This window comes from Syngnathus typhle, linkage group LG6 (assembly GCF_033458585.1).
Source record: "Syngnathus typhle isolate RoL2023-S1 ecotype Sweden linkage group LG6, RoL_Styp_1.0, whole genome shotgun sequence".
NCBI lineage: Eukaryota > Metazoa > Chordata > Actinopteri > Syngnathiformes > Syngnathidae > Syngnathus > Syngnathus typhle.
Window position 1 is genome coordinate 9,781,594 of NC_083743.1, and position 24,126 is coordinate 9,805,719.

At 41.6% G+C, this 24,126-nt stretch overlaps 1 protein-coding gene across 1 annotated transcript in view; it reads left to right on the top strand.

Moving 5' to 3' along the window:
• Nucleotides 1–22,456, top strand: part of epha4l (eph receptor A4, like) — a 41,485-nt gene extending 19,029 nt beyond the window's left edge. The window contains exons 5-18 of the mRNA XM_061281269.1: nt 4,454–4,789; nt 9,339–9,463; nt 9,537–9,696; nt 10,522–10,633; nt 11,849–11,907; nt 12,046–12,159; nt 12,591–12,776; nt 15,971–16,032; nt 16,794–17,003; nt 17,117–17,266; nt 17,410–17,606; nt 18,470–18,628; nt 18,827–19,923; nt 21,130–22,456. Coding sequence (XP_061137253.1) covers nt 4,454–4,789; nt 9,339–9,463; nt 9,537–9,696; nt 10,522–10,633; nt 11,849–11,907; nt 12,046–12,159; nt 12,591–12,776; nt 15,971–16,032; nt 16,794–17,003; nt 17,117–17,266; nt 17,410–17,606; nt 18,470–18,628; nt 18,827–18,941 — 1,985 coding nt within the window. The 3' untranslated portion in view covers nt 18,942–19,923; nt 21,130–22,456. The remainder of the gene's footprint in view (nt 1–4,453; nt 4,790–9,338; nt 9,464–9,536; nt 9,697–10,521; nt 10,634–11,848; nt 11,908–12,045; nt 12,160–12,590; nt 12,777–15,970; nt 16,033–16,793; nt 17,004–17,116; nt 17,267–17,409; nt 17,607–18,469; nt 18,629–18,826; nt 19,924–21,129) is intronic.
• The last annotated feature ends 1,670 nt before the right edge of the window (nt 22,457–24,126 follow it).

The following is a 24,126-nucleotide window of genomic DNA, read 5'->3' on the forward strand; positions in this document are numbered from 1 at the left end:
CAAAGTTTTATATGTCAATATAAAGCTACACACACATAGTCCTTCTGCTACAGTAATAAATGATTCTATGCAATGTTAACCCGAGGTCGCCATATTTCTAAAAGCTGGCGCGGGCTGTATTCCAAGATGTATCTCGACTTCAAGTTGTACTTAGTGATCGGTCACAGTACTTGACATCCAAACCGGGTACAAACTGATACATTCCAGATTCATTTTTCCACAGGCACTGCAAAACAGGAGATGAGCGTGAGAGAGTATGACAAAATAGAGAGCAAAGTAAAATAGATTCCTTTTTGTTCCTCTCTTGGACTTCATTTTTCTTGATCCAGCTGCATGAGTCAGTTATTCTATTATTCCATGCCAAACTCACAATGATTGGTGTAACAAATTCCACTGAGAATCATGCATTCTCCTGATACTTCTTTCTTTCGAGACGTCTCCCCCCTCTGAGTCATGGTACTTGGAGTTTGTATTGCTAGAAATGTACACTAAGAAAAAGTATCAAGCCACAAAAGAAAAAGGCCCTTTCCCTTCCTGGACAGGAAATCACAGCAATTTTGCTTCCATATGACAGATGTTTATGTCTGACTGAGTATGTGTCATAAAGCAATTCCTACCAACCAAAACATCTGTTAAGTTGCTTTGCTCATGGCTGGCTCACCATTAGGCCCGAATGACCTGTCAAGTTCCTGTGGATTCATCAGTCAGCTCAACAGTTTATTGGATCAGACAAGAGGCAGATTCCTAGACTCTCCGAGCTGAAACAAATCCAAATGGTTAAATTATTGCCTTAGCGTTTGATGAATATGCAATCAAGCGCTGCTTAAAGTATAAGATTTTTTGCAATGAAGCAGTGTGTTTGTAATAGCCTGATTTGAATTTTTTAATAGCCCAATTAATTATTTGAAGAACAGAGAACATAATATACTTTTCTTATTTCTTGTATTTTTTTCATTTAAAAATTCATTTCATTGTATCCCAAAATGGCAAGTCCTCCAAAGCCCATTTTGTGGCATCACTTAGATGAAGTTGCTGGCTGACTTGGTCCCCATTGTCCTGTTAGTCAGTGTGGCATTCAACTGTGGCTGCTGCAAGCAACAGCTGCCATAGCTCATTACTTGGCTGCTTTTATTGGACCGTGCATCGCAATCTTCTGCGTTCCAAACTGCAACCGACCTTTGGCCCCCGCTTCGTCAGCCGCTCAACATTTGATCTTTGAACCATCCATCCAACCGTTTGTCGTCTGCTTTTTTCCTTCAGTATTTTGTTTTTGCTTCTCCGTCCGATGTGTAATTATAGCTGTCACTCACATTACCGTCAACATCCCACAATTTGGTGTCTTCCTCTCAACACTCACTTAAAAACATTTGGGGTATTTTTCTTTCTTTCTGGTGTTTAAATGGGGATGGAAAAATCATTGGGCTAAGGGTCTGTCATCTCAAAATTGTGGCTCTTAAATTTAGAGTCTAAATGAATTTTTTTTCAGTCTTTGTGCGTTCCAACATCCATTACTGCATCCATACCGATGCTTTTAAACTAGGCATGTCCTATTGTGCAAAGACACAAATTCATAGTTTCTCTGTTATTGCTGCTTTTTTTTTTTTAAATGAAAAGATTATTTCTTGACATCCATGGGAAATGAAACCTCAATAATGTTTCATTTTTGTATCTTTCATCTTTGCAAAAACAAGATCAGGTTACTTTTGCAAATTCCTCAAGTAGGTAGAGTCAAGTGAACTGTGCAGCTTAGCCAGGACAGACCGCATAATGTTCCGGGTAGAGTACGCAGTTGCAGCAATGCTTATATATACAGTACACACTTCCATACAACTACACATACACTCAACGCATAGCAGTAACGAAGGCCATAGACGGACACTCCTGGGACTTGGTTAGTTTTCTGCCTGCTGGTTATAAGGAGGGGGTGTTCTACAATTTGGGGTTTCTTCTGGGCCTTGATGTGTTTCTCAGATTTTTCCCAGTTTTCTTAGTGGTGGTTTGGCTTTGAGGAAAGAAGATGGAATGGGGAAGCCCCAAGGGGAGCATTGAATATATCCCAGATGGATTGCAGTTGTGGAGTTTGATGCTCAGGCCAATTTTGCCCTCTCTCCACTTTGGACCTGCACAACACTCAGCTAACAAATGCTGATAGGAAGAGACAGGAGGGGGGAAAAAAGGTAGACAACGAAAAGAGGTGGGGGGCATGTGAAGGGAGACGTTTAAGAGTAAAAATGAGAAAGACAGATGAAGCATGGGCTGACAGGAAAGAAAGAACTAATGCTTGAAGCAAATTGCATGCCCATAAACGGATGAAACGGTGGGGAGGGGGAAGATTTGACTGAAACTTTATTTTGGCCAAACTTTTGAACATGTGACTATGTATGAGGGCCTTATTGACTGGATGTTGGTCCACAAACTCCTTTCCTTCACTACACACGCTCTTGGGATTAATTAAAAAGTGTCACTCACAGTCAACAGCTCTCCGTCTCTCCCTTGCTCCCATTGGTGGATTCTAGGAGAGTGACAGGTGTTGCTTAAAATAGCATTGAGAAGCAGTGACGTGTGAAGCAAGAAACCCTACACATCTGTCCCCTTGGAAAGTTAGACACTTATAATGCTCAATTTAGACTACAGTAGTATTAAAGCAGAAATAATATTCTTTGGCAGAGCACTTAAAAACAGATGGATAGTGAAATTACAGCACATTGTTAAATATAGAATTGGACAGGGAGTTTAGTTGAGCCTAACAAGTTGACACAGGCTTTATTATAATCACAGTTGGATGTAGGCGCCTTAATTTAGAAACGCCATCTATAACTCCTACTAATGAAAAGTGGGTGTGGAAGAGAAAATATGAGGGAGGTGTGTGGGGACAGTGCCTATTATAATTTTTAAATGAGATTTGTAATATTTGTTGATGTTGTTGTTGAAAGGCTTTTTTTTTAATAATCTGTCAATTATTTTGTCGATTAATCGGATCATTTTAATTCCCATCCCTTTAATTAAAAAAAAAAAAAGACATTATTTCAAATGAATTGCTCAGAAAACATTAATTATAATTCAGATACTGGTTTGATCCAGAATATTTACTGTTTAGGTTGAAATTCTGAGCTTCTGCGCATCATTTAATTGAGAATTATATCAAAGTGATTAATTTATTTTCAAAAACTTTTGGTTAATTAATTAGTTGAATAATCATTGCTTAGCAATCAATTTCCAAAGCCTACGCAACATCTCCCTTCCTTCTACATCTGGTCAACTTTCCAAAGTTTTGAGTGCAACTACTACATACTGTCCACAGCCTTTTCCAAATGCACTATTGGTGAACTTGCTCTTCTTAATTCGGCAGTATTTGTCCACACATAGTACCGAAGCATTAATAGCCTCCGTCTCACTATGTCTCAGTGACATATTTCAGTGTCATTGTGCTACTCTAAAAATAACACTGATAATTAATTTCCTTTGCAAATGATTAGTCAGCCAACTGACTAGATTTCATATTTCAGCGTGCATCGATCCCCCCCAGCGCGCACGCCAGCGCTTCATTAGTCAGAGGGAGATGGAGAGAGGGCAGGGAGAGTTAAGTCAATTACTGAATCTTATGTTTGAAAGCAACACACAGAAAAACACATTCATTAAAGTGGAGCTGACATGTAAATTGAAATTGATGATGAGGGGAAACTGTGTCACATCTGCATTGCCGCTTGCATAAACATAAAAGCACAGTTTGTAGACTCAAGATCAAACAGTTGGGGTGGTGGTAGGGTAGGAGGGGTGCTTGAGAATGAGTTCCAACACAAACATCATCTGCAGTTATTGTTGGCAGCCATAAAGGCAATCTGTTAGATACCGACTGGTATTTTGCAGTCTGCTGCTGATTCGACACTTGAAAAAAAATCTTTCGGTTGATTAAATTTCAGTTAATTGGAACCTCCCCTGCTTTGATAGACAGGACATGACAAAGATATTCAAGAAGCTTCAGATCTTGATTTAAAGGACAAGCCAATTTAACGTCGAATATACAGTCACTCATGATATTAAGTGTGACAGCCCTGTGATTTATACTGTGATTAGAATGTGCCATTGGAATTCACTAAAGGTGTATCAATATTATTAGTTATGCAAAATCCAAAACACTTGTGATACCATAGAAATTCAATGAAATTACTTTTTTTTTGGCATGAATCAAATAATGGCACATTCATTTCTAGAAGCAGAATTTGTAATATAGGTCCATTCAGATTGTGTAGCTGTACCCGCATCATAAATAGGCAAGCTGATTTATTATGAAAGAGTGTTTCCCCAGCTGTTGCAACAACCAATTTGTTGTAAAGATATACCATAATGCCTTCTTCTCCACTTCAACAGTGACCGCAGGAACATTTTGCTGTAACTCGGTACCTTCTTAGCATTTCGCCCAACAGTTTTTTCTAACCACCAACTTTCTCTCTAGGGCCTCCGACAGCACCGCTCCACCTCATTTCCAATGTGAACGAGACTTCCGTCAACCTGGAGTGGAGCGCGCCAAGGAACTCAGGAGGACGACAGGATCTGACCTACAACATAGTCTGTAAACGCTGCGGGCCCGATGGGCGACGCTGTCAACCCTGCGGCAACGCCATCCACTTTAGCCCCCAGCAGCTGAGTCTGAAGGGAACCAGGGTGTCCATCAACGAACTGCAGGCCCACACAAACTACACCTTCGAGGTGTGGGCGGTAAATGGCGTCTCGCCACAAAGCCCCGGGCCGGAACAGGCAGTGTCTGTGACCGTCACCACCAACCAGGCCGGTAAGCTAATCAGACATGGGTTGATTGAGTTTGTGGGAGGAGAATGTCTTTGAAAAGCCTGAGGGAAGTGTTCAAGTCCAACATTACTATTAATGGAAGGAAGACGATGCCTCAGCCTGCTGTTTTTGGACAATATCGGCAAAGAACTGAGAAGATACATTTGTTTGAACACATTTTACACATTACAGGAGGGATCAAATCTGAAGAGCCTATTAACAGAACATTCACTTGTGTCTACCTGAAGGAGTACATTTTATACTATGCCCATATGTGATGATTCTGCTTTTTGGTGGTTATAATAATCTGCAATAGAAAACAACATGATTAAAGATGGGAATGATTTGGGTGAGAGCTGGAGGATGTGTCGGATGATGGATTCCTTTCAGCGTGAAATTATTTTCTGCAATATTCCTTCTTGAATTTTGCATAATTATGCATATGAAGCCCCGAATAGTGCAAGAGACAAGGTGCTATATTTAGAGCTGGAGCTAATGGATTACATGAGTTGTGTTGATCCACTTAAGGCGTCCTTACAAATGCTTTCGAGAAATTGTTTGTGTAATTAAAGCACAATACGTCCAACAATGCACCATCTCTTGAGCTCAAGAGCGGCCCTTTAAGCTCAGGGATGCATTCAGAGCCACTGCTGGTTTTGTCATTAAGCCATTTTGTGACTGGTTGTTGTGCAAATGGATTTTATAGCCCTGGTGCTTTCTCGTCATCCCTCCTTGCTCTCCATCACTTAAAGCTGATCATTACTTTGGTCTCGTTTACTGTTCTGCTCTTGGGTGGCAAGCTAAGTGCCCCTTTTGTGTCACTTTTTATCACTAATTTCCATCCCTGGGAAAAGTGAATGTCTTGGATGCAGTTCGGACTAGCAATTTGAGGACACAGTGGCTTGATTTATCAGCTGGGGTCAGGAAAATAGAGATGAATGGCTGTGCTGCCTGTGGGAGAGCTGAGAGCACTGCCAGACAGCCTTGTGTAGGATCTGTAATGGAGTGCACCTCTGAGTCAAGGCCCAGGGTTTACACTGGTGGGACAGGGTGGCCGCACTGGTGCGCAACTGCGCAAAACAATCTGAAAAAACGTGCACTCTCTCACACTTGGAATCGGACTGAAGCACACAAAGTGAGGTCTGTCTGATTTAAGTAGCCTCCAAGTTTTATGATACAGATGTTGCCTTTGGCTTGTCACTAGTGCATGTTTCCCAACTGTTCCATAGGATTAGTCAGAAGGCACTTGTAGCTGTGTAGCGTGTGTGCGGATGTGAAAAGCGAGATACAGTTAGGAGACCATCAGTATTTGCCCCTCAAACAATGTTGCCTATGTGTCCATGTCGCCTTTAGTATGTGTGCCTGTGTGTGTGTGTTAAAGAGGATATCTCCAGAATGATTGGATTTCTTTCCGCTAATGCTCACTAGAGGCTTTGGAATCTCTGGTTTCAGCCTCTAGTAATACAGCTCGTCATCTGCGGCTGTCCCTTTCCCCGTGCTGCCTTCCTTCATCCAGACACGGTGGATTACTCATTTATTATGATAGATTTATTAGGATTTATAACTGTCGGGGAAAAGACGGCCCAGCCTCCGCTGCCTCCCCATTAAAGTTCGAATTTCAGTCGCTAAGGAAACGGGGAGGGGGGCAGATTAGAATGAAGGAACACTCATGGTTTTCTGTCTACAAAGAAAATGAATGGAGGTTTTCAGAGAACCACGCCAAAGGAAAATTAACACATTAGCACTGTTGATTGCGTGTGCATGAATCTGTAACTGGATGTGTGAGTCTTTGCCAGGACGTGAACAAACCCAGAGGCATAAATCAGTGGGGGTGTAACCCCATCACCCGGACTGCAAGAGGAGCGAAAGGGTGATGGAGGCTTTGCTTGTTGGGGAAATAGACTTTGAACTGACCCCTGGCTGTAAAAGGAGGTGTTTTCCCCCCTTTATGGGATCAAACACTTTGTGTGTGTGCATTGTAACAAAAACAGAAAAAAAACATTCAAAATGGAGGCGTTTATGTCTTGATAATAAACTCTTGGCAGTTTTAGGTGACAAAACCTGAATCAGAGCATGAGAAAGTGTCTGCGTGGGGGGCTTGGCTTGTCTGTCAGTGAACATGTGTGTGAGTGAGTTTCCATCTCGCTGGCAAAACGGACATGTGCAAATGTGTTTGGGGAGATGGAAGCACCCGTTATATTGCGTGGGAAAGGATCATGTAAGCAGAAGCCATTTTCTTGACACTGTGAAATACAGCTCCCTCCCCAGTTTTTTTTTTCCCTTGGTGACAGCAAAACTGAGGGACTCCAATCTGGCAGCCGGGATTCAATCTGACAACCACATGTGCTCACCACCATCTCTTTTTTTTTTTTTTTAATGTAATCAACTGCATAACAGCTTGCGCCAACCACATATAGAATCCTCGACACTGTACAAAATGATTAACATGATTGCAAAGTCAAACCCTCAACAAACTGTATTTTATGTGGAGGAAAAATCATGACAAATGCAAACCCAATGCAAATATTCCCTGTAATGTATCATAGGTGTCACGTCCTACATTATTGCCTCAAGAGAAGTTTCTTGATTTAGGAGAGGTTTGGTTTGGTTACATGCTTGAAAACTAGTTCAAATGTATTCATATATTGACTATATGACTTCGATATGTCATAAAAGACAAGTCACTTATTTCCTGTCAGGGCTGTTTGCGGTCTCACGTGAGGAATTCTCAGGAGGGACCACTCAAAAGTCTACTCATCTTCATCCTCACATTAGTTGAAGGAGAAAAAAAAATGCAACAAGAGATGCAGAACACAATTAAATTGCAATATCTGTCATCTTTGGAGAAAAGATGGATGTGTGGATTACTTGAGTGGAATGAAGGTCAGTTTCGTAGCTGAAGTGTCCTCGATCAGTCCCGCGGGGGGCTTCAAATTGGCTCTCCCCGGCTGGGTAAGATTGATCGAGGGATACAAATGGCCGCCATCTAATTGTTTAACAGAGATGCAACACATTAGGCCGACACAACCTTGGGTTAATCCATTTACCAAGGGACGTCTGCAATCCCAAACCTCTTCATCTCCATCTCAGCTCCCACCAGTCCTTCTGAAAATGCCCCCTCCTGCTTTTGCGTCGCCCCCTGAAATTCAATCCGTGGCTGGTGCTTGAATTCCAAGCCTGTTTGAACTCAATCCGCTGCTAAAAGCAGGGTTTTATTCGCGTAAGCTTAAATACTCAGTTCCCTGGAGCCTCCGGTCTATGTGATGAGAATGTATATCATGTCATAGATAATCCAATCGTGATCACTGGATGATAAACCCCTCATTAATCACTGCACTGTAATGTTTTAAAAGACAGACGGTCTGAAATTAGGACGGTTACAATGTCACTTAGCGGCACAGGTCCAAAAACGTATTCTATATAAACCTTTAAGGGTAATAAAATGCTGCTTGGTTGGCAGAAATATCAAAATGTGCTTTAAGTTGCTGCAGATTTTTTTCTAGTTTGGTTCTATTTTCTCGTCTACTTTTTAAAGTATTTTTGAATGCCAATGAGAAGAATCTATATTTTCCTTTGTAGCACTGGGTTTGTATACATGCCAACTGCCATGTTTTTGTGAAATAAAAATAAATAAAAAGAAATCACCCTAACTGTTACCTCTAACTTGTTTAGCGCAGTTAAGGGCATTTATTTTTATTTTATTTTCACCTCCCCTTTCAGAAAGAATTATTTTTGTTTTCAATTGTGTTGTAAAGATTATTCATAGCTCAAATTAACCAACAATTAAAACAAATCAAAACGCAAAACAATTTGAAATGATTTAGCTTCCTCAATTTTTTTATACCACAACAAAAAAACACTTTGCATTTGAACATGCTTGTATAAACTTTATTTTCCACTGCATGACCCAGTTATAATATTGGCATACTCCCTGAAGATACAAGTTTGATTTGTGCGTCAAAGACATACAAAGGGTGGGTTCAAGAGTGAGCCATTATCTGTGCTTTAACCTTCATGTGTTAAAGGCGCCCAAATGCAGATAGCTCTGTTACTTGAATTATGGCCTTATTATCAGCTGCTGCAGAAATGGCCTGGGATAAGATCGCTCTGTGGCGCTTTAATGAAAACCAATTGATTTGGTCCCTTGAAGACAAAAAAAAGGCAAAAGACTGAGCCAATTTCTTGTGCTTTTCCGGGGCGCACTTTGTAGCATCACAGGGTTTTCCCAAGGTGACCTGCAGATATGCGGAATATCAAGCTTTTTATTACTTTGCCACCTTGTCTGGGTGGCTGTCAGGCAAGGGAATATTGGATCTGTTGTATGCATTCCTACAATCAGCAATATATTATATTATTAATCTCGCCATGCGGTTTCACAGCATCTCTTTTTCAATAAAAGCCAAAAACCAAACTCGAGTGAACGTCTTGTGGTGTCAAGGATAAAAGCGCCGAAGATTTAAGAGGGCAAGAGAAACAGACTTATTGTCTCCAAGGCTGCAGCATGAAAGACAAGTTGAAAACAGCAGCTTCAAATTGCTTTTTCTCTCGCACAGCTCCCTCCCCGGTAACATCTGTCCAAGCCAAGAACATCACAAGACACACCATCTCGCTGGTGTGGCAACCTCCGCAACGAGCCAATGGGGTGATCCTCGAGTACGAGGTCAAGTACTACGAAAAGGTAAGTGGTTGAAACATTGGCAAATTGCCCGCTATTGTTTTCAAGTTGTCTTATTCCAATTTTCTTTGTGCAGGACCAAAATGAAAAAAGCTACAGGATCATAAAAACCTCATCGAGGAACGCAGACATCAAGGGTCTCACTCCCCTCACTTCTTATGTATTCCATGTGCGTGCACGCACAGCGGCCGGCTATGGTGAATGCAGCGGCCCCTTTGAGTTTATGACAAACTCGGGTGAGTTCAGCCACTCTGCGCTCTTTTCAAGACCATGAAATTTTTTTCATGGCTGAGCCCACCTTTGCAAAATCCAGCAATGATGGCATCTTTTACGAGTGACTTTTCCCATGTGCCATTTATCAAAATAGCTGTTATGTGTAAAAGATAAATGATATCAGTGCTGCAGCACCTGACTCACAACTTGAGGAGTCACCATTATTCATGGTCCAATGAGTCTCAGTGGGTACACCAGTAAAGGTTCAACCTTTCGGAATATTTGAAGATTTATATCATTTTGACTTAAATGCTGTTGATTGTTGTGCTTGGATTTTCTTCTGCAGGCTTAATATGAGTGATAGTGCGTAGATGCACCACGCTCAAATGAAAGACAATTCCAGGTCCCAAAATTTGGAGCAATAGCAAATCTGTGTTAGCAAGGTGAAACGTGTCTAGACAACATTTCAGTTGTCAGACTATATGTCAGTTATAGCGAATTGAAAGCTAATGATGCAAGAAGATTCGGAAGAACTGAAAGCCATATTATGGCGTGCATGGTTAGAATTGATGGAGGGACCAGGTGTCTTCTTTGTGATGCAAATCCAAACAGCGGCACATGATAATGACACGGTCAAGCACACAACCTAATGGGGTGTCCTTGTCTTTCAATGCGGGCCAACAGCAGTATACTTTATGGTGGAATCGTAAAACTAAGCGATGTGTGTGTTGTGTGTATGCATGCATGTGTATATAGAGAGTTCTGCGAGATATCAAGAGGGTTCACGAGGGGTCAATGACTGACAGAATGTATTGCTCTGATTCTTTTTTTTCATCCCTCCCTCTCAGTGCCAGCTCCTATAATCGGTGATGGGACGAACTCTACAGTGTTGCTGGTGTCTGTGGTCGGCAGCGTGGTGCTCCTCCTTCTCCTCATCAGCGCTTTTGTCATCAGCCGAAGGTGGGCTTCATCCCTCTGGCTCTTTTGTTCTCTGTCAGTCCGTTTCTCCTCGCTGATGAGCGATGTCTCGCTTAGCACCGGCAAAAGTAGCTGTCAAAAAGGCGCGTAGGAAAGCTATTGCCCCATGCTCACGCGTGATGACTGATGACTCCCCACACCGGAGACATGATTGACAGCCACGACAGCTGAAGAGAGGCAATCAGCGACCCCTCGATCCCTGTCCTTTGCATCCATCCTCACTTCTCATCCCCTTTCCCCACTACAATCTAGGCCACTGGTTATTGTCTCCTGCTGTGGCTTGCTTACTGGTGTGAAGAAAATGAGAACAAGGGAAACGGTTTAAGAAACGGCAGAAGAATGATAGCTGCGGACAAGCAAGAAATAAAAAATAGCAGGCAAAATTGAGACAGAGTCAGGCAGAGAGGCATCAGGTGGATTTGCGGTGACCCAATCTCAGGGTGTTAACCAGCAAGCAGGATAAAGCTCCGTCACACACATGGGATTGCATGCAGATGGGGCTGCCTCACCTCAGAGCCCTGACCATGCTCTGTGTGTGTGTGTGTGTGTGTGTGCGTGCATGTGTGTGTGACAATTTTGTTGGCATATAACTATTAATAGGTTTTAAATTTATTAGACTGTACACACATTACTTTCACTTGTTGATTGGTGTGCGAGCCCACCAAACCAAATGTTCATTTCCATCTGTTCATTTGTTTTGGGTCATAAATTTGATTTATTGTGTGTGCTGGCTTCCCATGTGATTGCATCTTTTACAACCAAGCAGGTGGTTGTCTTTGCCTCCTTTATACTGTATGCATGTGATGACCAGTGTCATTGTGTTGCTGCGGCCATGCGATGATTGTGGGAAGGGACTGTAATAACGTAGCTGTTAACCCTCATTACACAATTGCGGAGGAGGACAATGTCAAGCACATGTGATCACAGACATCAGCGCATCAATGTGATCCTGAGGGATTTTAACATATTGTTCCATAAATTTACATTTTGTATGCCCTTCTCGGTCTTTAATTTTAAGGTTCTGTTCTGTCCCGCGAAGGGAAAAAAAAGATCGTAAATGACAAAAAAAATAATAATTTTAGAAAAACTGTTTAAATTGGGGTTTCCTTAATTTTGCTATTTGAAGAATTGTTTTAAAAAAAAATGTCATGACACATACATATAATCAACTGTCCTTGTGTTTTTATCTCTCCCTAGAAGGAGTAAGTACAGCAAAGCCAAGCAGGAATCTGACGAAGAAAAGCATTTACATCAAGGTACTTACGTACAATAGCTCCAAATTCTGTCATTCAAAAACCATGCACTACAAATTGTGGTGTAGCCTGCAGCATAATTAAAGTAAAGACAAAATGAAAAGAGACTAAGAGACTAAAATTTTCATTTTCTATCTTAAGGTGTGAGAACATATGTTGATCCATTTACCTATGAGGACCCAAACCAAGCTGTACGTGAGTTTGCCAAAGAGATTGATGCCTCCTGTATCAAGATTGAGAAAGTCATTGGTGTCGGTAAGTAAAAAAAATCATTTTAAACAATTCTTCGTCGCATATTGTTTTTCCTTGCCGAGATGTTCCTGAGAAAGTGTTTTTGGATAAAATGATGTCATATTTCTTTTAATGCTAGTAATGCCTTTCTTCAAGAGGAACATGTTTTTTTCCCCTGACAATAACATTATGTCTGTCTTTGAGGATGAGATTAGAAGCTAAATATGTTGTACTCATTCTGTAGGTTAAGAAAAAACATCCAATGACAAAACAATAAAGAGAAGAATCAATATCGATTTCTTGCCTCTCACCGCACAACTGGCTGCAAGGAGGGAGCAATCAGGGATTAGAGACCCTGATCAATGTTTAAAGAGGACTCCTTCCAACATACACATAAAAAAACAAACACCGGCGCCAGGAGGGACGCACTCTAAATAGTACCATGTTTATTTCAGGGGAGTTTGGTGAGGTCTGCAGTGGCCGTTTGAAAATGCCCGGCAAGAGAGAGATCTGTGTGGCCATAAAGACGCTGAAGGCTGGGTACACCGACCAGCAGAGGAGGGACTTCTTGGCTGAGGCCAGCATTATGGGCCAATTTGACCATCCCAACATCATCCACCTCGAGGGTGTCGTCACAAAATGTATGTGCTTATTTTTCTTTACTACTGCTGTCAGACATCAGTCATTAGTAACCTTGACTTATATACAGATTTCCAATTATTGCCTACGCCCCAAACACACATTGATTAAAATGTCCGGAACACAATATATTTATTACTCCAAAAAGGACATCCATATACATTTCCATGGCGCTACGCAACCCTCCCCAAGACCCACACCCACCACTTAAAAAATGCAACAATAAATCATTCTAGCCTACATTGTCGGTGACATTGGTGGAAGGTTGATTCAGACAAATGTCTTTTTTAGGTAGTAGTAGTCCTGTCTGGAAAGACTTTGCTTTGCCCTAATTCAGATGGTTGTAAGAGCTGCAGACAATCCTTTTTATTTAATAACCGAACCTAACTCGACTAATATGTGAGCTGATTGCAGGGTGTTCTGATTTTGTTTGAGCCAAAACTACAAATGCTTTCCCATCCCAACGCTACGGGTGTGTTTTGAGTATTTCACAGTCAGGCTGTCACCGGGTGGCCTTTTTCCAGATGGACGGGTTGCATTGTCTGTGGGAAGGGTAAGGGGAAATAGAGCAAGGTGGGCAAATGGTGAGGGGGTTGAGGGGGTGCTAATGGCCCAGGAACAGTCCCTGTAGTGCGGCACTGGGCTCATTAATCATGGTGTCAGCTCTAAATGTGTTTGGGGTTAGGGAGTGATACCCTATCCCTCCTCTATCTGCTGCTGCGTGGTCACAAAACACTGGTCACATCTCCCTCCCTCTGCCCTTGGTGTTATCTTCTTCATGCCCCACCCCCAGCTTTGCTCCACCATTTACTCCTTGTCCTAATTCTGTTTGTTAGGACTGAGCTGCTTGCGTGTTTGGGTAAAACTCTTGTCAACATGTCTGTGCACTTTGTGTTCTATGTATGTGTTTGGGACGGCTGATAGCTGACGGCCAGCCTTAGCTTAGGTTAGATGGATGAAGGACCTTAATGTGTCATAGCAGCAGCTTGGTCCTATCGCTGCTCGATAACACCGTCTCTGACCCTTTTACGCGCACAACACAAGACAGATGCATGCACGGCCTAGAAAGACCTGAACAGCAGCTCAGGCGGAATTACTTATCTCTTCCAACATGTATCACCTCTTATATGACCCCTCAGACCTCAACGAGAAGCCTTGAGAAAGGCATAGAAAATGCCCACAGATGGACAGGCACAGGGAAAAGAAATTGGAGACAAGCCACGGAAGGTACAAATAGAGATGCAGAGGATGGAAAGACAGCCGGGTAGTTAGAAGGTGATGGATTAGAGGAGCGACAGAAGACAACAACAGGAATGACAACAAAAGAAAACAGAGAGGCCAAGAAAGCGAAGGATCCAGCGGCTGAGAATGACAAAGCGTTTGAGGGTTAGATGAGGAGACCGATGAGCCGTGCTGTAGCGATAGCCGACAACATGAAAGGCTAGTGAGCCTTAGCAAGAAGGGCATCTGATAACTACCTCTCCGCCTCCTTCTACTCTCCCTTTTGAGAGCTAAACTCAAGGTTTGGGCAAATGAGCCCTTCACACTAGAGTGTGTCGGTGGAATCTATTAAAAACCCATTATTTAAATTGTACTCCCCTCTCCATTTCAATAAAGTTAAAAGGAATTTTTAATGTGGCATGAACTTGTTGGCATGTCCAACAGAGCCAGTTAAGACATATTAATTATGGATACACCTCGATGGGCTTCTCAAATACATAATTTTCTAGAATCTTTTCACTGAGGACTGCCAGAGTACATTTGCATGCCTTCAGCCTTAAACCGAGTCACTATTAAATTGTCTAATCTACATAAAGCAAGCCTCTAAATTAAAAACAGATGAGTTATTAAAAGCTAGTCTTTGCGTTTGAGTGGGCCTCAGAGGAACGTTTGCCTGTTGATTTCTCAATATTGTCTCTCTGTTGCCTGATTGGGTTTCATTGGCAGGTGATAATCAGCCTTCTTTCGAGAGTCCTTGCCCAGGGTTCATTGCCAAAGGCGGCAGGGCGTATTCAGTAAACATGGAATTAGCATGCAAATAAGCCTTGAGGAATAGGGCGGGGCTGAAAAGGCGAGAGTTTAAGGTCGCAGGTCAGACACTCTTCAGACTGGATTGGGGAGCTGTCAATCACTGGCGCCTCGAGGGCAGAGGCGCTCAACAAAGGGAACAAAGATGGCTGACAGAGAGGGCCCCCGCGATCCCCCAAATTTAAATCCACTTCCTCTTTTGGGGGCATCGTCCGAGCACCCCGTGATTAATGGTGTGCCAGTCACGCAGCGGGTGAGGGGGGTGAATGACAGCCTCTTGGCAAGGCGAGCAGCTTGCTATGCAGAGGAACGTCACCTTCAGGACCTCAGCTGCCAACAGCTCAGCTCTCTGCTACTCTGAATATTCTTCAAGATGTATTTCAAGCTCAAGCCTTAACTCCGCATTTGTCATTGCAGTCAGCCTTTAACTTCACCTTAGCTGTGCCACTTGGAACACAAAACCTGTTCTCTGGGGAATTTACTATAACACTTGTTATGAGTTAGGTATCTGCTTGCTGGGGATTGTGGGGGAAAAAGCCATAATTAATTCTTTCTTCTGTTCATACCTTGCTCCGCCTGCCTCATCCACTGGGGAACAAAGACAGAGACTCACAAGAGAACAGCTACCCGTCGCATGTTCCGCTCAGATAAAGGCACAGATGCTCCCCAAAGAGAAGCGTGGGTCAGATAGAGGGATGAGGTGAAAAAGGCCAAAGAGGAATGGGCGAGGTTATGGGGAAAAGGGGATGATACTGTGTATTTATGGAAAGGAGAAGGACCTATGCAACACAGACGAGAGTGACAGATGTGTCAAACGTTGGTGAGGAGAAAGGTCAAAGTAAGGGGCATAAACAGTGAGTCAAACAGACACTGGCTGTCTGATTCCGTTGAGTTGTCACATAATGTCGCTCATACTTCCATTAAGGCCAGAAGATTGTGTAGTTGCGTTTTGTTTGAAGAGACGCCTTTGCATGTATCGCGAGAGAAAGATGAAGTCTGGGCAACCGTTACATTGAGCTAATTAAATCACTGCGTGACAGAGCGAGACTAACACACACGCACACATACACACACAAACCAAAATTCCACTGGGAATCTGCTGGGCTGTCATATCCATCATTTCATCATCTCTCTCTCTCTTTCTGTCTCTCTCTCTCACTCTCTCTAGGTAAGCCAGTGATGATTATCACCGAGTACATGGAAAACAGATCGCTGGATGCATTCCTTCGGGTCAGTCATGCGTTTCTATGTGTGTGCACACCTGATGTATACTGATCCGATCTTATCGCTTTAATGTCATCCACCCAACTTACAAGCGTTTTGTTCGCAAACATTCACCCTAATCTTTATCCTCCTCCTTTATCGACTTCGCATTTTGTTGAATTTACTGAGATTTCACTTCTGTGTTTGCAAAGTTTGCTTAACAATAGACAAATAACAGACAAATAATAGACAAAATGTAGAGCAGGGGTCACCAACCTTTTAACTACTAACTAGATACTTTTTAAGAACTATTAATGAAAAGGGCTAACCAGTTTGATATACACTTCTGAAATAACCTAAATGCTCGCATTACCTTTGATAATGATCTTATTATATGTAATTACAATAATTAATGATCTATACAGATCTATACTGTACAGATAAATAGAATGCAAAATTTAATTTAAAGAAATTACTGCCAGCGTTTACATTTTCAACGCCAACGTTTGTAGGTAATCACAATGTCCCATCAACAGTGATCTATTTTTAGAGCAAGCCTGCAGGCTACTCATGGGGTCCTTGGAAGCTACCTGGTACCACGTTGGTGACCCCCAGTGTGGTGGTTATTGAACATTTTAGTTTCCTCTAAAGAGGACGGTTCAGTTCACCAAAATCATAATTGTTTGAACGTCTATACTCTGATCTAGCTTTCCACTGTAGTACAATAACGTGTGCATCTTTTTAATTGACCTCTGACTTCATCCAAAACTTGTCCCTCTTGTGTATAGAAGAATGACGGCCACTTCACTGTGATCCAGCTAGTAGGCATCCTACGTGGTATCGCATCAGGCATGAAGTACCTGTCTGACATGAGCTACGTCCATCGTGATCTAGCGGCTCGAAACATCCTGGTCAACTGCAACTTGGTTTGCAAGGTGTCTGACTTTGGCATGTCTCGTGTGCTGGAGGACGACCCTGAGGCTGCATACACCACCAGGGTGAGTGTGTGTGTGTGTGTGTGGGAGGGTTAGTGTTTCAGTGCCTAGTATATGTCATTGCTATTGTGTGCTTTGTCAGCCTTTATTTATTAGGTTATTTTTGATTAATATAGGGAGGGAAGATCCCAATCCGCTGGACAGCCCCTGAGGCTATTGCTTACAGGAAGTTTACTTCATCCAGTGATGTGTGGAGCTACGGCATCGTCATGTGGGAGGTGATGTCATATGGTGAGAGGCCATATTGGGACATGAGCAACCAAGATGTAAGTCACACACGCTCATTCCTATTTTACGACAATCACGGCAGTACTTTTGAGCAGTCTACATTGACTGATCAACTTAAAAGTGAACAAAAATTAACTATAGAGTTTGAAAGTCATCAGAAACACTCATTCTTCTTTTATAGGTAATCAAAGCCATTGATGAGGGTTATCGGCTGCCCCCACCAATGGACTGTCCCGTAGCGCTCCACCAGCTCATGCTGGATTGCTGGCAGAGAGAGAGGGCAGAGCGACCAAAGTTTGGCCAGATTGTCAACATGTTGGATAAGCTGATCCGCAACCCCAACACTCTGAAGAGGACTGGTGGAGACGGTGTTGTCAGGTGAGGAGGAGGCAATGATATACACAACTAGTTTTTTCCTTTCATCCAGAAAAACATTTGTGAGGTCAAAGGTAACGGGGGGTTGAATGGGGGAACTGAGCTCACATATCCCAAAGGTGTTTGACAGTGTTGAGGTCAGGACTATCAAAAGGGATCTAAGCATGTCTTTACGGACTTTGCTTGGTTTGGTGAAGTGAATGATGTGTGTATTTCGTGCCGTGTCTGTACTTTTTGTACTTAATATTTATGATGTGTTAAAGGAAAGATAAAGTAGAAACAGCATGTTTTTGTTTCTGTGACATTTTATTATCTTCAATGGTGCTAATACACTCTGGAATGTTGCTTTTATTAACTGTGTGGAGAGATGTGATGTAACGCCAAGTCAAAAACAAATATGACCCTGCAGCTCCTACGCTATTACTCTTGAGTGGCTGAATGTGTCAGGAATGACCTACATGTGTTTACAGACTCAATGCCGCCCAGTGGAAGTCTGTTTGAATTTAATGAGTGTTTGAGCACACGTTCCCATGCTCACCTAATGTTGGACAGTAAATGTAAAAGGGGTTCCTTGTGGAGTAATTATCATAACTGAATTCTATAAATACAGCTTGTAAGGATAAATGAGGTTAGAGAGGTGTGTGTGTATTCATATGTGACCAGGCCTGTAAAAATGTTTTGTAGCTGATGCATTGATGGAATTACTATGATACAGAAGGAACATAATTTAAAATACAGCCACAATTGAAATTGTAACGGCCTAGAGGAGAAAGAAAGAATGACTAAAGAGAAAAGAAATAAAACAATTTATTTATCTATCCCTCACTCCATCCATCCATCTTTCCTTTCCTCTCCCCACTTATCAGACCCACCACCACTCTGCTGGAGCCCGGGAGCCCCGAGGGGTCCTCAGCTGTGGGCACAGTAGAAGACTGGCTTCAGGCCATTGGCATGGAGAGATACATCGACAACTTTACAGCCGCCAGCTACACAACTCCAGAAGCGGTGATCCACATGACACAAGAGTAAGTAGGACATTATTACAGTGCAGTTCCTTTTCAATGGGATTTTTAAGTGGTTATTTTTGCACGACTGTTATTTAAGAAGCTCATCACTCAATCATTTAATATGTAGTTTTTCCTATTTTACACTCAGATCTAATCCATTTTGCAGTTTTTTTCGGTTTTAGTTGTTGGTCTGAAGTGTGCTTCCTCTCTTGGCAGGGACCTGACCCGTATTGGAATCTCCTCAGCAGCACACCAGAGCAAGATCCTGACAAGTGTCCAAGGAATGCTCTCTCAGATGCAACAGATGCAAGACAGAATGGTTCCTGTCTGACAGATTCAAAACTAAGAAAAAGGCGCAAAAGGACTTCATTTCCTATAAAAACAAAAAACAAAACAAAAAAACACTACCTTTGAAGAGACAAACTATGAAGAAATAGTTTACCTCATCTGTGCACTTTAAATTTGGTCTGAAAGAAAAAATGAAGCAAAAAGTGGGGACAATAGCACTTTTTCAAAAATTCAGACCTTTACTCTGCCCTTTTTTTTGTTTGTTTCTGAGAAAAGACATTTGCAGATAGATGGAAGCTGGAAGTGCTTCTGATAGGCCAATCTGGAGTGCCTTTATTGGATGGAAAGGAAAAGGAAGACAAATGGGAAACCGCTTGTCCTTCTGATTGGCAAAGTGTTATTTTTGGAACTTTCTTAGTGGATTGATACACAGAGCAGATCTTCTTCCTTCTTGTGACCGTGTTTATCGTACATGCATTGTCTCAGTGGAACTCGCGGGCTGCCCCAGTTACCATTGTTCTGACTCAGCTGGATCTGTTTGATAGCTCACACACAAAATTTAGGATCTCGGCTCTCAGACAAATCCAATGTTGGCTTTGTCAGGAAGATGGTGATGCGGGGGTGTTCATTTTGCGGCCATGCATGTTTGCTCCCTCATGGGTTGTTTTTTTTGGTAGCAGTTTTCTGTTGTTGTTGCCCTCAGGATATTGCCGAGAATGTTTTTGATCTTCCGGAGCAAATGGCCTGTCTTCCCAAAATGTCCTATCTCCCCTCTGACAAACAAGCTGCGCGGATCGTCCCCATGCATCCCGCACAATCAGAGCCCTGATGGCCTCCACATCTTGCTACAGGACTTCCTCAGTGGACAATTGTTTTGCTGGATTTAATAGGGTTTATTCCTGCAGCAAGACAAAGGACCATATGGCAGGATTTAATCAAAAGGATGTATGCAACAACCGCAATATGGATACGGAGTGAATCACAATTATCAAACTCCACTGAGGATTACTCAAGCTGTTATCAAGGTGAGAACTGGTATTTGTTTTTCTTCCCTTTGCATTGTGATATTGTGCTATCACATGTGGAAAAATGTATTCGGACAGCTTACACAAGAGAAAGTTTCCACCACTTTCGATTATATACACTGCCTTTCTTAAGTATTGGTAACCCTGCTTAAGATGTGCGCTACAGCTTCTAATAAATTGCTACTTTAAAAAACACAGGATCAAAATAAAGGGGAAAAAATAAAATGCAATATTTAATTCTAGTGCATTTATTTAATGGAATAAAATCCTACATTAAAGTTATGAATGCTCATCCACACACATCCGATGTTATATGCATTCAGCATAGTTGAGGGAAGAGTGCTCAACAGATGACAGACATTATCCATGCATCTGCAAAGTTGTTTTCAGTAAGAGCTGTCTTTACATTTGCCTTTAATTCAATCCAAAACATGAAGCATAAAGTGGCCATTTGTGGTAACAGTCGTAATTCAGCCACGCAGACGTTTCATTCATTACACGCAGCAATGACGAGATCGAAAAGCGTCGCCTCATTTCCCCAAAATATGTCTACCTCCTCCTGCTTCCCTACTTTGGCAAAGTGATCAAATGAGCCCCTACGTGCAGGGTTGAGGTCTAAGGACTGCTATGGCCATAGGAGGAGCTGGTGTCTGGTGGTGAAAAATGTCTCCAAGTTTCAGTATAAAAGTACGCTTCTGCGATAAAAATGTAATTATTTCAAGGCTTTGAGTACATCTTAACCAGTGGTGCCAATAATCATGGAGGACACTGTATTTATGTCATAACAAAGAACTGTCCAGAACTCAAATGATGAGGCTTTGAATAGTTTAGTCTGTAATGTTTGAAGTTTTGACCCTAACCAAAAAACATTTTCAAGCACTGGCTTGATTCATCTAACGACGTGATTAGAAATACTATACAAGGGAAAAAAAAATATGGGTGTATAGTAGTCACATTTATTTTAGATGTTAGAGTTCATCTAATACGTTCAAAGACTTCAGGAAGCACACTTATCTAATTATTATTTATTTAGTTAGTTTACTTAGCTATCTATTGCTGTGTGCCGCTCTCTGTCCGTGTATGCTCTAGTTTTGGTGTCATATGAGCCGAACGTTTTATGAAGCCGCCCGAGACTAGCTGGCCAGCAGAAATCATTGATATTGACAAACACAATGACTGATGCGTCATATCTCTTTTGCTCCCCAGCTGCTGTCGTCCATCCTCAGGATCCTGCCTCCACTCGCCACCCCCAGAATTCCTTTCCTTCCTCATCGTCTTCCTCCTCTCCCGACACCCTCTTCTTACTGCAGCCTCTCCTGACACTGAGACGATGTTCTTTCTTCCCACCATCCAGCACTCCACTGGAGTCATTTGAATGATCAAGAGCATCGGAAAAGACTATATGAAGAATGTAATATAATCTAGAAAGCCCTGCTCCAATGGATGCAGGGCTGTTTGTTTTGTTTTTGTTGTTGTTTCAGGATTTCTTATTGGTTTCTTCTCTGCTTGCATGTAAAATAAGATTGATTTGGGTGTGTGAACGAATGCTCAAGTGTGAATGCTGTGTTGTATGGTTTGCGTACCTGAAAAACACTAACCTTGTCCATTCACAGGCCACTGTGAAGCCTGTGAAAAGCCAACATACACTTGTTTGCTAAAGAAAACATGTTGTACAATATGTTGCTCTTGTCTTCGTGAGCTGGACTCTATACGTTTCCTGGAAAGCAACCTAATTGTGCTTTGGCCGTGATTCATGGATTACATTTGGATACAGGATCACTGACAAGTGTGACTAAAAGCCTCGGAGTAAAAGTTGGACTTGTCAAGCTTGTGATGATAAAATAGACCCTGGATATGAGAAAGGGGTGCCCCATGCAGTGCACAACAATGAGTTATAGGACAAGGTGACAAAAGAAGGAAAGACTGATAGTTTTCATTTTTATTCCAAAACATGTCATACATATATCGATATAACCCAGAGGACTTCATTTGCTCTGTTCCTTGAAACTATACTTATGTGAATGTTTTCAACTTGTATAAGTGACACTTCACAAAAACACCACCGTCCTTAATACAGTGCTACGGCTCTTTCCTCTTGGTAATGTGTAACTTTTGAGGTTTAGTGATTTAAAAAAAAAAAAAAGGGACCTGTTTGGAAATATGCAAGACATGTTGGGAAGGAAACTAGAATGTACTGTAAAATATTTTTTTTCCTTGACTTCAATGTCTGATGATTTGAAGAAAAAAAAAAAAAAAAACGAACAAAAATAACGAACCACAGAAGTTTATGGTGGTAATTGTATATCTACCAATGCCATAAGATCTAGTCATGTAGATCTAACATTGATGTTCTTTTTCCTCTTTTTTGACATGATCATATGTTTTGTTCTGTTTTGTCAAGGAGATATAGGTACATGTAAGTTATGACATTTATTTATGTCCTTTTATATCTAGTTTGTAAAATAATAGCCTCAAGTGAAGAAAATAAAGCGGTGCCAAAGGGCACTTAATACAGTAGAAACCAGATGATGTACCCTCTGACTCTTAATCATGCACACAAATCCACTTATGACTGCTTCACTGCAGGGATGACATTTTTTGGTGGACTAATTTGACAGCTATGGTTAGTTAGAGCCATTTATACCAGCGAAAATAATTTAAATAATAATATAAAATGTATCATCATACTGTATACACAGAAGAGAGTTTGCTATTTGGTTGTGATTGAAAAATGAAGTAGATGTACACAATTTGCTTCAGCAGACCACACAAAAGGATGCGGTGGGCAGAATTTGGTCCCCGCACCTCGAGTTTGAAACCTGTGCCTTATTGCATTAAACGAACAATTAGGGAGGGTTCATGTAATAAAAAAGTATGTACGCCAAAGTATCACTGCAAGCAGTTTGTTAGCCTTTGGAAGGGGCCATAAGGATTTGTTTTTTGAAGTTTAGAATGTTTTCATGACTCCAACGGTGGTGATTTGTCGCAAAGCTCCACTTAGTACACATGTGTATGTGTTTTAATCCAAATAACATCTGCTTCCCGTGCTCATTTCCAGCAGGGGTAAACCACTGATTGTGCAGTCTTTGATTTGATAAGAACAGACGCGAAGCACGGAGAATGGGGTCAATGGGGAAATAACTGAGAACAAAATGAGGTGAATGCAAGTGCCAAATTGTGTTTCGCAAAAACACTAGCATAAGCACGTATCAATAATTAAAAGTTTGCAGTGATAGATATAGATTTCGCAGACATCAGGTAATCTTAGATGGGATGAAGTTTATGTGTTTGAGTGTGATGGATATAGTACTATACTAGCATATTTGAAATGGAAAAAAAACGTAAAAAAAACATTTTGTAATATGTTCTTTGCAGCTCAACTAGTCCGAACACAGTGTTCTGATTAATGTTTTGTTTGTGGAATACGAATTATACAGGCAAAATCCACCATTTTTAAATCTATCTCAGGGGGCAATCATTTGGCCACTTGCTGTCAATTGAAATTGACACCACAGTTGTCTCTGGACACAACCAATCACGGCTCACCAGTTTTCTGAATCTGAGCCAAAATCAACATTAATTTAATATAGTTGATAGAAATGCATTTTATGAATTTAAAATACAATTTAAAATAATCCAACAAAAGGCTAACCTTAAACATAAAAAAGGCATATGTACCTAAGAGGAGAAATTGATAAAATCTATAATTATAATTCAATCAAAAACTCAGGCTAAAATATTGAGTCTGTTTTTGAATATGTTCACACGAGCGGCTGCTCGAGAAGGGTCTTCCACAGTCATGTAACATAAATATAAAAAGACCATGTGTATTTGTTCTAACTTTAGGTATTAAAAAGACCTGCTTATTGTCAAAAGAAAAAGGAATGTATGGAATGCATTTAAATCCCTCAGCTCAGAGCTTGTTGTCAAACATTAAAAGGCAGAAAGTATGGTTGAAAACAGCCAGTGATGAAAGGGGACAGAGGTTTTGCCTCATAGTGGCTACACAGCGTGAAAGTATGTCTTTTCACAACTGAGTAATGGAAGAGGAGAATAGGAGGCGCACGGCTGTCAGTGAACTAAACAAACACGGGAAAACTGAGTTAAGAAATGGAGCAAGAAAAAAATGAAGCGTTAAGTCGGGCTGATTGAGCTAATGTCAATGTGTCAAACTCCAGTCCTCGGGGGCCGCATTCCGACATG